General features: G+C 43.8%; 1 protein-coding gene across 6 annotated transcripts in view; it reads left to right on the top strand.

Annotated features, from left to right (window-relative positions):
* Window positions 1-15,491, top strand: part of IGHMBP2 (immunoglobulin mu DNA binding protein 2) — a 79,135-nt gene that overhangs the window by 32,022 nt on the left and 31,622 nt on the right. For all 6 annotated transcript variants that reach the window (XM_068119398.2, XM_068119404.2, XM_068119391.2 and 3 more), the window contains one exon: window positions 13,907-14,001. In XM_068119398.2, the coding sequence (XP_067975499.2) occupies window positions 13,907-14,001 (95 nt within the window). The remainder of the gene's footprint in view (window positions 1-13,906; window positions 14,002-15,491) is intronic.

The following is a 15,491-nucleotide window of genomic DNA, read 5'->3' as shown; positions in this document are numbered from 1 at the left end:
TGTGAAAACATTTTGCTACCTCGGAGACATGCTGAATGGAGAAGGTGGATCAGACTCGGCAATGGTTGCTAGAGTGAGATGTGCATGGAAGAAGTTTTGGGAACTGAGTGGCGTGCTGATGAGGAGGGGAGTGTCGTTGAAGCTGAAGGGAAAGGTGTATGCTGCATGTGTGAGAAGTGTTGTGATTTATGGGAGCGAGACATGGGTAATGAACGTAGAGCAGCAACGAAGGCTGGAAAGGGTGGAAATGCAAATGGTTCGGTGGGGGGAGAGAGAGAGAGAGAGAGAGAGAGAGAGAGAGAGAGAGAGAGAGAGAGAGAGAGAGAGAGAGAGAGAGAGAGAGAGAGAGAGAGAGAGAGAGAGAGAGAGAGAGAGAGAGAGAGAGAGAGAGAGAGAGAGAGAGAGAGAGAGAGAGAGAGAGAGAGAGAGAGAGAGAGAGAGAGAGAGAGAGAGAAAGAGAAAGAGAAAGAGAAAGAAAGAAAGAAAGAAATAGAAAGAGAAAAAAAACGAAAGAAAAAAAACGAAAGAAAGACAGACAAATGATGAATTGCGAAAGATGATGGGAATAGAGCCTGTAATTGATGCTGTGAAGAGGAACAGGTTGAGATGGTTTTGTCATGTGTTGAGGAAGGATGAAAGTGACTGGTTGAGAAGAGTGATGGAAATGAATGCAGAAGGAAGTGGAGGACGGGAAGACCGAGAAAGACTTGGCTAAAGATGGTGGAAGAAGAAATGCGGGCAAGGGGGTTAACAAGGAGAGATGCAGAAAATAGGGCAAAATGGAGAAATTGTTATGGGGACTGCAAGGCTAACCCCCGCTCTAGCAGGGAAAATGGCCTTAAAATGCATGTTGTTGTTGTATTCATGTTCCGATTTGTGTTCAAAATATAACATTCAATTCAAGAAAGTTGTTCCTCGATCATAAAGTGATGATCATAAACTGTTAAGGTGGATAGCTGGATGGACCTGAACCAATTACTTCACCCTTGATTTTCGCTTCGTTTGCGTGGTGTGAAAACGTGAAGTATCATGGGTGAGATTGCATATTTTGAGGCTTTAGGTAATATGGAAGGGCAATACTGCATCAGTGGGAAAAAAAAATCTGGTAATATCTCTTACCACCCTGTGCTGCCCAGGGGGGGGGGGGGGGGGGGTGGGGCAGGGGGGGTAAGGGGCGATAGGAGGTGTGATGCCTGGCTGGATGAGCTTTTCCCAGTGGGTGTTTCAGGACATGTCGGACATTGAGAAGCTATGGAGTTAATGGCCTCATTGTGGTTACCTTTTTCCTGCAGGGTGGTTGCAAGACCCCACATCCCAATATACATTTTATAGTGGCCTTTGGCCTCAAAGAAGATGTCGACGACAATGTGTGGTAGCTTAAAACCTTGCCCAGATTCTGAAGTAAATCCATCCAAAATTTGGGGCCTCTCGGTGCTGCAGTCCGGCTGTGAAAGAATAACGTACAAATTGTTACGTGCCTCTCCCCCGCCCCCTAGTCACGGTGTACCTCCGAGCCCCGAGAGGAGCCACGGCAGAAAAATATGTTATTCTGTGTCAAAAATCAATAGGGAAACCACACCAATGGTTATCAACAAACAAATATTGTCTTAAAAATCACACAAGAATAACGATACAACAATAATAGCAATCAAAAGTACAATCAACACATCTTATGATGGTACCATCAGCTAGTATAGGATAACTCACTGTGCTCCAAGTGAGTGAAAAAAGAACATTCCCCAATGTCTCTATAGCTCAAAGTTGATCCCCTCCAGTGATCATTAGAGCGATGTCGAATCGAAACCCGAACTCCGTTCAGATGACGGGCCCGGTCACACCGCCAAACAGCAGAAAGGCGTATGCGGCCGAAGCGGCACAAAGAGTCACGTGGTCCAAAACTGCGTAAAGCAAACTCAAGGCGAATGGGAAATCCAAAGGCGCCACTGCGTAAGGCAAACTCGAGGCGAATGGGAACTCCAAAGGCGCCCTCCAGGTCTGAACTTTCACGGCTCAGTCGGCGAACCGCAAATTAATCTTCCAAAAGCCACGGTGCACACACACACACACATCAGATACGTCTGAAAGCGGCGGAAATGGCTGATGAAGCAAATACCTTGCTTGACACGCGAAGCGCACGGATCAAAATGGCCGACGGCTCGTTCTTGAGTCGCGACGACCCGGCGATGATTCTTCAGAATCCCAACGCCAAACCTGACACCTAGGTTGATCAGTCACAGCGATAAGCCCTATCGCAGGAAGTCCTATCCAGGAATTTCAAAGTTCACTCGTGACTCTTGCTTGACAACGTTCGATCTAGAACACAAAGCAACCAGCTTCTTGTCCGACTTTTCGCTCCTTTCTTTTCTCTCACCCCCTCTTCTTCTTCGTCCTCCGGTTCCCGATCCGGTTTCCTGTTTCATTTAACATAAACCTTTTTACCTTTTGACAATAATAATGGCTATTTCCCTCAAACAATAATAATATATAGAACCAGAAATGTTTCAAGTGGATGAAAACCACAACACCGGAAGTGACGAATCCGTAACACTTCCCCCCCTCAAGAAAGAAAGTTTGAACAGAGTGAAAACTTTCTTTGTAGGCAAAACTCTCCCAACAAACAAAAGTAAACTCACACCCAAATCATCAATTCCCGTGAGCAACGATAATCAATATTTCCCAAAAATATAGCAACAAAACTTCAAACAACCTACAGAGATTTCCAAAGTTAATTCACTCTGGACAAAGCATCAGCAACGACATTGTCCCTGCCCTTTACATGCTCAATTTCCCAGTTGAACTCCTGCAAAGCCAAACTCCATCTCATCAACCTCTGATTTTTATTTTTATTTTCTTTTGAATGAAGGTTAAGGGGTTGTGATCAAAAATCCAAAGTCAAGCAAATCTATAGCACTTTTTCCGGGAGGCCGAGCTGAGAGCCAGGTTCCATGGTGGTTGGGTGGTGAGGCCTGGAAGTATTCACTACATGGACGCCTTTAGGAACGTGGAGTTCACGGTTAATCCGTGTCGGAAAGTTCACTACATGGACGCCTTTAGGAACGTTCACGGTTAATCCGTGTAGGAATCTTGGCTCAGCTGTTCCACAGCATTCAGTGCTTCAACTCTTCCTCACTTTCATAATAATCACGGTTGGACCGCTTGTCGCTGTAGTCACGTGAATAGCGGGCTCCTTCTCGGCCACTACCCTGATAATCATCCCTTCGGGAGCTGCTGTCGGGGATATTTTCCCTGCAGTAGTATGTAATATATGAACCAAGAAATTCAATGTCCATCAACTTGTCAGAAGAGAGTCACAAATTTAATTCCCGAGGAGGATAACACTTTCTGTCTACAAGGAAATAACAACAAGAAAACAATAACCTTTATCAAACCATATTACAATTCACAAATTACATTTCAAGATTCACAGAAGGTCCCAAGTAAAGGGATGCACAAAGAAATGCCACACCAAACACCAGCATGCATAGAGTACAGTTAACATACAGTGCAAACATACAGAATCATAAGGATACAGTAGCATGCATAGAATACAGTTAACATACAGTATGAACAATTGAACATACAGAATCCTAAGTACAGCAAACCAACATCCTACAGACCCAGTGCTAATCCTAAAGTACAACAAACCATCATCTTACACACCCAGTGATAATCCTGGTTATTTGGTCATTCGTTCTGATTTTTAAAACATTTCAAGTGGGAGGAGCAAGAGGAGGGGGGAGGAGTGAAGAGAGGAGAGGAGAGCAGTAGGATTGGTTGGGCAAAGTTTGGGTGGGAGGGGACAAGTAGAGGGGGGAGGAGCGAAGAGAGGGGAGGAGAGCATTAGGATTGGTTGGGCAAAGTTTGGGTGGGAGGGAGTAGGTGTCGAGGATGAGGTTGCCTCCTGCTGAGAGTAGGTTTGCATCCCAAATTCTTTCTGCTTTTCCATTGTCTCCTGCAAAACACCTGGAGCCCTGTCTCTCTAATCCCTTCAAGACCATCTGAAGGTCATTCTCAGTGAAGTGGATATATCCTTACTCATTTTTGACACGACAGGAGCAACGACCATTTACTTTATTTCAAAACACATTTTTTAACAATATTTTCCTTAGTCACAACCAAATAATTACAGCGCCTCCATTGTTAAAACTATACCAAATGATTTACCATTCTGTGGGTTTATCTGTAATTCATTTATTGTTTGATGCAAGGGTGATTATACAATGTTGCAAATTAACACACTAGTAACATGAGTTCTAATAAGTCATGTTAAGACTTGCAATTAAATAAGAAAAGTCCTTATTTAATAAATAGGTATTTACTTCACAATTTGCCGTACTAAAAACCCATCTAAAAACTCAGAAGTTCAATTTGTTGCAGACGGATCGTTCTTGTTGAGAGATTTTCCCGAGAACGCTGGCAATTAAAGAAAAGCGTCAGCTGTCTCTGTTTCTACAACGGTCAGCGCAGGGAGGATTATTTCAGCGCAGAGGGGATTATGTTCCTCCATTGTTTCAACTCTACAATAATTACCAAGTATCTTGCATTCACTTATCAATACAATGTTTACCTTCGACTTCATACTGAGTCGATTATTCACTAGTTTCATAAGCACAAAGGGATTTGTGAAGCAATTCAGTGGATGCTAATTACTCCAGGCAGCTGGTCAGATATGGTGTTTATCAGCTACTAGTTTTGCCATTATTTAATTTATTTACTAAGAAGACAATATCTTTTCTCCAACTTACTTCCAACATCACATTACTTTCCAAAAAACATCCCATCTGTATTACATATTCCCTTCAGTTAGAAAAATGATTTTGCCATGGCAATATGCGATCTGCCATTGCCTTACACTAAGAGTTTTACTTTTTTTTCTTGAGCAAATGATTCTGGGCAGTGTCGGAGATAACGTGCCAACTGTAGGAAATCCCAAATAGACATGGGAAGCATAAAAAAAACACCTGCAGACTAGGAATGCAGGGTTGAGGCTCATAAAAGTTGCTTGCTTTATAAATTTACACTTCCACACTGCCGTAACTCTGGGAGCCTCCATAGTAATATCGACTGCGGCCACCACCAAAAGTACTACTCCCACCCCGGGAGCCATAGCCACCCCTGAAACTACCTCCATGTTTTCCTCCTCTGTAGCCCCCTCGACGCCTATGGCCTGCCTTCTCTACTGTTATGGTCCGACCATCCAAACCCTTGCCATTCAAATCCTTTTCTGCATCTTTGGCGTCCTTTGTGTTTTCAAATGTGACAAAGCCAAATCCTCTTGACTTTTGCGTCTCCCTGTCTTTATCAGCAGCACTTCCAAGAGCGGTCCATATTTGCCGAAGACAGAATCCAGAACATCTTCCCTTGTGCTGAAGTTCAGTCCACCTACAAAGAGCTTGCCAACATTGCTTCCATCCCTGACTTGTGTGTGCTGACACTTAGTTTCAGGGTACTTCCTCTTCTCTTCAGGGCGCTTCCTACCCATAGCATGAGTCGCGGTGCAGGATGGAAAGATACCCGGAATCTCCTGCTCTACCTGTGCGGTGTTATTTTCCATACTAGGCTTTTCAACAAACCGGGTTACCAGAAACTTGACCACCAGCCAAATCATTCCCGATAACAAAAGATACTCCCTCTACAGGAAGAGTGGCTTGTAAACCTACGGTGACCGGTCCTGACACCAAATCAGACTGCAAATGGATGACATGAAGTGGAGCTTTAACATAGCCACCAACCCCCTGTAAACGAACACTAACCCCAGTTGCCGTCTTCTCTGACAATGGCAAAATGCCTTCAAGCATCAAAGATTGATGTGCTCATGTGTCCCTCAATACCCTAACCGGTCTCTGGTTAGTCATGTCTCCATCCAGTGACACAAACCCCTCTGAAATAAAAGGTTCGTAACCCTCTTGAACAAGGTCGTTCTGAGATGCCGGAACTTTGGCATGGGAACATTCACAAGACTCTGTCCTCCAAGGACGATTTCTCACATTTGCCAATGCATTCGGAGTTGTACTAGTCTGACTCCGCTCCTGATTTTTCCTTTCCAGGGCATAGCATTGGGACAACAAATGTCCAGGTTTCTTGCAAAAAGCGCAAGTAGGCCCGGAGGAAAAACTCGTGGTCTGCCTCGAGTCCCCCGGAAGATAAGTCTGTCTTGGAACTGTAGACTTCTGATCCCTCAGAGTTGCAGTATCAGATCTGTCCTCATAGTCCTCTCTAGGCCATCCCCATGAATCTTCGTTCTCCGCACCGGATGTACCATAACTCCCCGGGCGAACTCTAGGTGGGAAATTAGGTTTGTGGAACCCCATCCTGTGTGTCAAGGCATCGTCATCTGCCACGGTGGCTGCCTCATACAACTCTGGTACCTTCTTTTCCTCCAGATGTACTTTAATGTCCTGGTGGACACACTGTTCGAATTCCTCCACCAAGATCAATTGTCGCAACAGTTTGAAGTCTTTCCCAACCCCTTTCGAATCACACCACCGATCAAACATGGTTTCCTTCATTCTGGCAAACTCCACATGGGTCTCACTCTCCCTCTTCCTGGCATTCCAGAATTTTTGCCTGTAAGCTTCAGGGACCAATTCATAGGCTTTGAGAATGGTTTTCTTCACTATCTCATAATCTGCACATTGGTCAATTGGTAAAGCTGAAAATATATCTTGAGCTTTACCCACCAGAACACTTTGCACTAACATAGTCCAGGACTCCACAGGCCATGTTAGCATTTAAGCCACTTTCTCAAAGTGTAAAAAAACTTGGCTACCTCCTTTTCATTGAAGGGTGGAACCAGCCTCACATGCCGACCAACATCCCAAGTGTTCTGACTAGTTGTCGAACTAGCCGGCATGGATGCTACCTCTCCCCGTTCTTCCATTATTTGCAGCTCCTTCAGTTTAAGTTCCCTCTGACACTCCATGTCACGTTCCTTTAACTCCCTTTCGGCTCTTCTTTCCTCTGCTCTTTCCCTTTCTCTTCTTTCTTCGAGTTCCCTTTCAACTCTCCTTTCCTCTGCTCTTCTTTCCTCGAGTTCTCTTGCAGTTATCCTTTCCTCTGCTTTTTCCTCTGCTCTTCTCTCCTCGAGGTCTCGTTCCTGTCCTGCTCTTTCCTTTTCTGCCTTCCTTTCCTCTGCTTTTAACCTTTCCTGGCTTTGCAGTTGCATCTCCAGTTTCCGGAGCTCCACATTTTCTTTTTCTTCGGGTAACCAATCCAAGGCTACCTCTGTCCATGTGCCTTGTCCCACCAGAGATTCTACCACCAATGTCTGCATCTCTGCTTTCTTCATATGAGTTCGGACCTCCAAGTTAAAATGTTTGGCCAATCTCAAGAGTTCCGATCTTTTTAACGCTAGGAACTGTGCCTCATTAGGGGACGCCACAAACTTTCCTGCGTCAAACACCATGGTGACTATCAGTTAACTTCTGTTTCATCCCCACTTTCCCTTTCTTTTTCGTGCTATGTTTCATTCAGCTTGTGTTCAGATTGTTCGCTCCAATGCATTCTCCTCCTCCCCTTGAGCTTTCTCACCCCGACTCTGCTGTTGATGTTTCCTCCTTTCCATTCTGTTCCACTCCCTCCTGCTCTAGTTATTCCATGAGCCTTGGCCATGGTAACAAAAAAAGCGATGGACATTTTACTTGCACAATTATTCTGTGGAGCTACATCAGGAAGAGTAGTTGAAACAAGATTGGTTGAAAACCTGGAAAGGGCAATAGATAATCGAGATTTTAATTGATAAGCTACCGATCTTTTATGGCTCATGAAATTTTTATCTTTTCGTGAAGCCGTGTGTAGACTGGGAGTAGGAAAGCTAGTCTGAGGCCATTATTGTATCATTTTGCGGTTTCAGTGTGGCAGTGGCAGCTCTAATGATGGATGCATGTGGCTGTTGTTGCTGGCAGCATACTACAATCCTGGTGAGCCACGTGGATACGAACACAAAGCCACTTGGCATGGAGAGCTGTGAATAGCGAAGCTGTCTGCTTGTGGCAGGGGCAGCGGGGGAAGGTGGGGTGTATGCGTGTGGTGGAAGATTGAGAAGGTGGTTGAGTGTACCAGGGGAAGTGTGTGGGAGTGCAGCTTTGGGACCCCCTCCCTTTCTATCCAATACAAGAGTGTCAAGTCACAGTTCTGCATTGGTTGCCACTTCTCACTACTCCCCCTCACACCTCCAGGGAAGGATGCAATGGTGTTGGCATTGAGAGCTGTAAGCATAAAGATAATACAGAGAAAAAAACAATCGTCATCAGCAAACCTCTCAACACCCAGAGTTAAAAATAATGAATGAACCATTTATAGAGCCACCACGATATCTGAAGGAGAAGCCAGGGTGATTCGCACAGACAAGTCCTGCAAGATGATTTAAGATTTATCACTCTCAAATCATCTTACATGCCATTTCCTCCTGTATTGCTTGAAATCACGAGCAGCAATTGCTATGCTGTTGATGACCAACAGGTAGCACGATACTGTAGCAAAGTCGGTGATATTCCAAAACCTCATGCCCTCTATGTATGCACACCACACAGAGCAGCCAAGGCATCAAAACGACATTTTTTGTGCTAATCGGGCTATGATCATTGTGCATAATATGTGAACCAACCAGCGAGGACTCCTGAATCATTTGTTTAAAATATAATTTTCAAATGCCTCAACGGACCTGGACATTTGGCGAGCCACAACAAAACTTCCAGACGTTTCTAAGGAGCATATTATGGTGACGTGATGTGAAAGTGAAAGAGGGGGGATGGAGGAGGTAATCGTCAAAGCTACTGGTCCAACACTGAGGCGCTGGAGCACTGATCTAATTGGGAGAGAGGAAATGAATGAGCATGCTCGATGAAGGCATGTAGAAGTGTATTACGGTGACAGTGGCCAGAGACTTCACTCTTTCAGTCCTCTTTTCTCCCACCTCTGGAACAAACTCCCTCACTCTCTTCAATCCCACTCCTTCCTCCAGGTCTTTAAAACAGCTGTTCATCACCATCTCTTATCTTCCCCCATCCAAAACCTTGATCTTTTCTACCCCTGTTAATTCACCCCAGATCCACTTTTCTGAAATACCAACTTTTTTCCTGGAAGTCCGAGCTGTGTCCATGTGTTTTATACCTCTCCCAACCCCCACCGCCCTTCCTGTGCCTCCAGCCCCCAAGCCCCCCCCCTCCCACAGATCTCCCGATGTCCCTGCTCTCAAATGTTGTACTTGTGTGCTTCCCCCTCTCTCCCCATCTTGTCTCCCGCTCCCTTTATTTTGTCTTATGTGGCCGTTTGTTTTTTTGTTTTTTTGTCATTAATGTTTGCTCTTCCACGAGCCTTGATCTTGCATCCAAAAAAAATAAAAATAATCTTACTATAATTCACCAAATGTCTGTCTGTCTGTTCGAAGGTACCGAAAAACTGCTGAACCGATCGCAAAGATATTTTGGGTGGGTAATCCTGGGACCCCTGGGAGTAAAATAGGCTATTTAGTTTTCCCAATTTCAGCTTTGGTCTCCAGCATTCTCAGGTTTGGACTCCCGCATAACATTTGCGTTCGCATAACGTTCATTCTAACGATGTTCTCATTGTGACGATGTGACGATGTATGTGTTCACGGTAGTATTTGACGTGACGGTGTGAACATAATTTCGTAATGTTTTTCGTTTTGTAATCCTTTAATGAACATTTAATGTTTAATGAACGTTTAATGCCCTTCGATGTCCGGGGCCGCACGCGCGCTACACCGGACGGGCCAGCGTGTGCCTTGCCCTTCGCCGTCAGGCTCGGGTAAACCGCTGAGCCCCATCCGTGATGGGGACTGGGGCTTGAGACAGTGTCCCACGAACGAGGAATTCCCAGTAAGCGCGAGTCATCAGCTCACGTTGATTAAGTCCCTGCCCTTTGTACACACCGTCCGTCGCCGCACAAACATCACAATGAAACACAATCACAATTCACATATTCGTGCAATTCGAATAAATACGAATAAATAAATTCGAATTCGAATATTTGAATAATTAATTCGAATAGCTTCATCGCAATGAAAACATAGTCACAAACGGGTACAATATTGGAGAGGCCATTGCCAAAACGATTTTTCTCTGGTACGTGTTTCTGGGCGGGTGCCGTTTCAGATAAACCGGTAAAATGCCTCCCAAACGGAAAGCTTCATTAACGAAAACGTCCAAGGAAGCTGTTGCAAGAAAAAAGGCTCGCTTAGACGAGGACTATCGGAGGCAGGAACAAGTACGTGACACAGCTGCACACCAGTCTCGGAGGCAGTCCGAGGAATACAGATCTGGTGAACAAGGACGTGCCTTTTCATTTCGGCTTCCCAATTGAAGCCCCGCCCATAGGGCGGGTACCGTTCCTAGTAATAATAATAATAATAATAATAATAATAATAATAATAAGTGAATGGGCAGCTTGTGGAACGTTTTGCTGATTATAACAATGAATGTGGTGTTTCCGGTGTACAGCGATTCCTGATTCTCAGACATTGCTTGGATTTGTCCTGTGTCGAGTCTGTGCCCCATCTTTGACGTTCTATATCAAATGTATATGATGCCTTAAAACATGCGCTCCTGCCTGGCCACCTACTGGTTGTTGCTATAATGATAGAATGGTTTATTCAATTCCACGTATCGCAAATTTCACATGAATTTTTTTACACCGCCTACTCCTTCCACAAGGCGCTGCGTGGGGAAAAATTAACTAGGAGTTCTCACACATGTTGTGCATTGAAAACTTTGAAATCTTGTTAACAATTTCGTTTTCATGTTTTTTTGTCCCCTCACCCCGATCCCCCTCCCCTGCCCCCCCCCCGCACCCCCCCCTGCCTATACGCCCACGTGTCCCCTTCCCCCCAGGGTAGCCCCTGATAGCATGAACTAAGTAGGATAAAGTACTGTTCTTCAAATGGTTTGTTTTACAACTAAGTTCCTGGATTTTGCTAGTCCATTTGAGGGTCCTTGTGGAATCGTTAATTGGAAAAAGATTGCACAGATTGATTGGTGGTTTAAAAAGAAATTTTTTTGGTGGTAAACATGATGCAAATTTATTTTCGTTGTTTCTCCAGACTGTGGAGTGAGTGTCGAGACCAAAATTTTGGGTATGTTGTATATTTTAATCCCAATACTGTGTTTGGGAGCACGTGTTTTTAAAACCGTTTCAATGTGGAAATTTTGGTGTTTTGTAAATGCTCTGCTCCAGACCGATGCTTCACATTCCTAAGAGATCAGATATTACTTATAAAAATAGTGAGCAAGTCTTGGTACAGTAAACCATGAGGTCTCGCGAGACGTCACACATTGAGTTTACTATTAGCACGTTTTTTTCAATACTTCCATTTGAGTTTCCCACTTCAAATCATTACCTCCGCCACCAAAGGTGGACGGAGGTTATGTTTTCACCCGTCTGTCCGTTTGTCTGTTTGTGAACAAAATATCTCAAAACGTTGTGGACGGATTCGGACGAAATTTGGCAAAGATGTAGCATATGTGACGAGGACAAAATGATTAGATTTTGGTGAAGATCCGGATTCGGATCCAGCTACGAGAATTTTCTAAGTGATTCTTCACCATTGGGAGATAGGGCCAAAAACGATACATCGCAGGATATCCCAAAAGTTGTGGATGGATTTGGACGAAACTGGTTGGACTGGTTGGGTGTCTGACAAGGACGATTCGATTCCATTTTGGTGAAGATCTGAATATGGATTCGGATATGAGCATTATTTAATTTTCTAAGTGATTCTTCACCATTGGGCCAAAAACGATACATAGCAGGATATCTCAAAAAAAATTGGATGGATTTGGACGAAACTGGTTGGACAGGTTGTGTGTGTGACGAGGAAGAATCGATTCAATTTTGATGAAAATCTGGATCCGGATAGGAGAATTTTAAAGTGATTATTCACCATTGAGTGATATAGCCAACCAGGTGGAGGTATACTCTCCACTGAATGCCGTTCTAGTTCCCCATGCGGAGTTCTTTGCAATGAGCCACGGTTCAATTTTTGTTCAAAGCTTTCAGAATCATTGGAATCTCCTGCGATGAAGCTAACTCCGAGGGCCTTTCACTCACTCACCGCAGGCAGGTTGGTGGTCTTTCTGTCTTCTACCGACTCCTCTCTGGCCTTGCCCCCCCCAGCTCTCTCTGTGCTCTGTCCCCAAAATATTCCTACAGGTCGCACAAGATCTGCCTGCAACCCTCTTATGGTTAAACTGCCAAAATCTAGGCTCTCTGCTCACCTTCACTCTTTCATTCCCCTTTTCTCCCACCCCTGGAACAAACTCCCCCACTCCCTTCAATCCCACTCCTCCCTCCAGGTCTTTAAAACAGCTGTTCACCACCATCTCTTATCTTCCCCCATCCAAAACCTTGATCTTTTCTACCCCCACTAATTCACCCCAGATTCACTTTTTTGAAATTCCAACTTCTTTCCTGGAAGTCCTTGCAGTGTCCATATGTTTTATACCTCTCCCACCTCCCCCCAAGCCCTCTCCCTCCCACAGTTCTCTCGATGTCCCTGCTCTCAAATGTTGTGTTTGTGTCCTTCCCCCTCTCTCCCCATCTTGTCTACCGCTCCCCTTATTTTGTGTTTTATGTGTCGGTTTGACATTTTGTGTGATTAATGTTAGCTCTTTCACGAGCCTCAATCTTGTATACAAAAAAAACAAAAAACGGTTGGGGTTGAAACCACCAACCTCCCAGACCCAGGGCAGACATTCTGGTCTAACGATTAAGCCATCGAGGCTGTTAAATGTTTATCTGAGAAATAGCACACTTTGTGATACAATGCTCTGTCTGTGAAGCCTCCATGCGTTGGTTTATATTCAGGCTAAAAATCAAACCCAGACTTGATGGCTCAAAAACGAGTGGGTTTGAAATCTCAATCCAACGAAAAACTGTCACACTGGTATTTTGTATGCAGAGTGATACGTCAATATGTGTGCTGTCCATCGGAAGAATGTTAATCCAGAAGCCCATCTTTCTTTACTGGGTGCGTTGATGCACGTTGGATTCCACAATATCTCTAACAAAGAGTATGTGAGTTATTGCCGCCACCGGTACCTTGGCCGAATTACGCCTCTCACAATTCACTGTCAAGTGTGGCAAGCCGTTTCCAGATTGATGGGAAAGAAAGTCCCCCCCCCCCCCCCCCCCTAGCTGATCCCACAAGACTAAGATTAATTGGGGAGGTAAAGAAGAAGAAGAAGAAGAGTCCACATATTGAATGAGGGGTGGAAATATCATCAGGTGAAAAATATTTTATTTTATTTTTTAAATAATGCTGTTGATAGTTTGCATTCTACTGTACCCCCAACGACAACATTTGAGTCTTTCTAGGACTTTGGAGCATAATTGGCATGCTTTTCATGTAATAATATGCCATATAAATGTATATCTGATGCACTACATGGTCTACCTGTGGGACCAAACATTTGTTGATCATTTTGTTCGGTATAATACTTTGGTAGAGTCATCTATTAATTTTTTAGAATGATAATTATTTTAATCGTTGTTAATAAAATGCTCCAATACCAGTCACATCACTTATAGGTGTTCTATTATCATGGTCTGAAACCATAGCCATTAGACATCTGCAAGTACTTTTAAATTATGTTTAAATGTCTATTTTATCATTATCTAGGAGGACTGTGTAATGTGCCATACTGCATTGGTGGAGAATGAGAGGAATTGAAGGAGGGAGCAAATTGAGAGAATGGAGGGTAGGGGAGTTTCGGAGAAATAGGATTCATGGGAAGGGAAATGTATTGGGTGTGCAGGCAAGTTCCACCATTTTTATGTATATATTATGTAAATGGTCTTTCAATGTGCATACGTTCTCACAAGAGTAGGTTGAGTCTGCGTAAGCAAACAGATTGAAGTGATGCCAATATTGGCTTTCCTCTACTTGCAGGTGAGGTTGACATTGTTGTGAGCCACGTGGAATCTCTTTTGAAAGCAGGTGTAAAGTCCAGCGATGTTGCTGTCATCTCTCCCTACAACCTCCAGGTAGTGTGTGTTTGTGTGTTTTGAGATTGGGCAGAGTCAAGCCGCAGCTGCACATGCGCGTGCATGTAGAAACACACACACACACACACACACACCTATACAACCACACACACACACACACACACACCTGTTTGGTTGTTCTTTATAAGTCTCCAAATACGCACTTCCATAGTCTGGCCGTAAGACAAGCTACGGATATTCTGCTGTGGAGCAGCTCACCTGCTTGGCCCCGAGTATGGCGTATCGATCAAAATGTCATTAAGATAACTATCAGCATTTCTCATCCCCACCAGTAACACCTCCTCATGTCCCACACAAGTGTAGCTCCTGAATTTATCATCCCAAGAGGCATCTCCAAAAACTCACTAGGTAACATCTGGCATCATGTGTAAATCTTCATCACCTGCAGGCATCTGCCTATACACCCTTGCTTAAGTCAATTTTTAGTAAAATAATTATCCCAGCAGCTTTTGGAAGAAGTTTTTGACTTGACTATTGGCTCCAGATTAAATACAGTGATCCTATCCAGCTTGTACTCAAACAATATACGGTTTGTCCCTTACCACTTATGACCTCTCACCACTGGTGGCACATATGGTGAATTAAACCGCTAAACTACCCCCATGTCCAACATATTGTTACGGTTTTCGGGGTGAGTGCGGGATTCCTGAGGGGTTTTCTGGGATCTGCTACTTGACTTTCGACCTTGAAGGCACAAGCGATGGATAACTCCATGGCCCAATACTTATCCAACCAAGATATTCTAGTTTTGTATTTTTAATTAATTTTCTGAAATTTGTATAATCTGTTTTTCACTTGGAAGTTTTGGTTAAGATGTGTAAATAAAGGTGGGACATGTCTGATTTAATGCAATTTAATTCCAGGCTATAAAGCGACAAAAGGTGAAAATTTTGAAAGGGCTGTAGACTTTATATATGCACTGTATTTAAATTGAATGTTGTGTTTTGAACATGAATCAAAAAATAAACCTGCCGTTGAACAGTACTTTGTCTCTAAATTTGGCCCGATCGCACATGTGCAGAGATGGGTGAGATAATATTTTTACTCTGTCTGCTTGGCAGTCAAACAGAATTGAAAATCATTCCAAACAAGAAACTTACTGCTTTTAAGGAAGTTATGAAGGCCACAAACAGGCACGAACGACTAATGTTAACGTGTTCGATTGGGCGATGTAATAGACACTGAGTCAACGGTGGTAAAACCCAGAATTGATTTATTTATACGACTTTTACTGTATATATTTTGTTAAAATTGAATTGTGTACTTGGAACACTGTAGAACACCAATTGCCTTCTAAATACTGCCAAGAATACTCCAAGCAGTACTTAGGCATGTTATAATAGGGTAGTGTGCAAGACTGCTTCGACAGCGCTAAACTTCTGGATTAAAAAAAAAAGATTTAAAAAATCATTGCATTAACCATTTGAAACCTCGCAGCCGGTTTACCGGCCACTGTTCAAACTTCCATA

This window comes from Myxine glutinosa, chromosome 1, assembly GCF_964187855.1.
Source record: "Myxine glutinosa chromosome 1, kmMyxGlut1.1, whole genome shotgun sequence".
NCBI lineage: Eukaryota > Metazoa > Chordata > Myxini > Myxiniformes > Myxinidae > Myxine > Myxine glutinosa.
The sequence above is the reverse complement of the archived record's forward strand: the minus strand, read 5'-3'. Positions and strand labels throughout refer to the sequence as shown.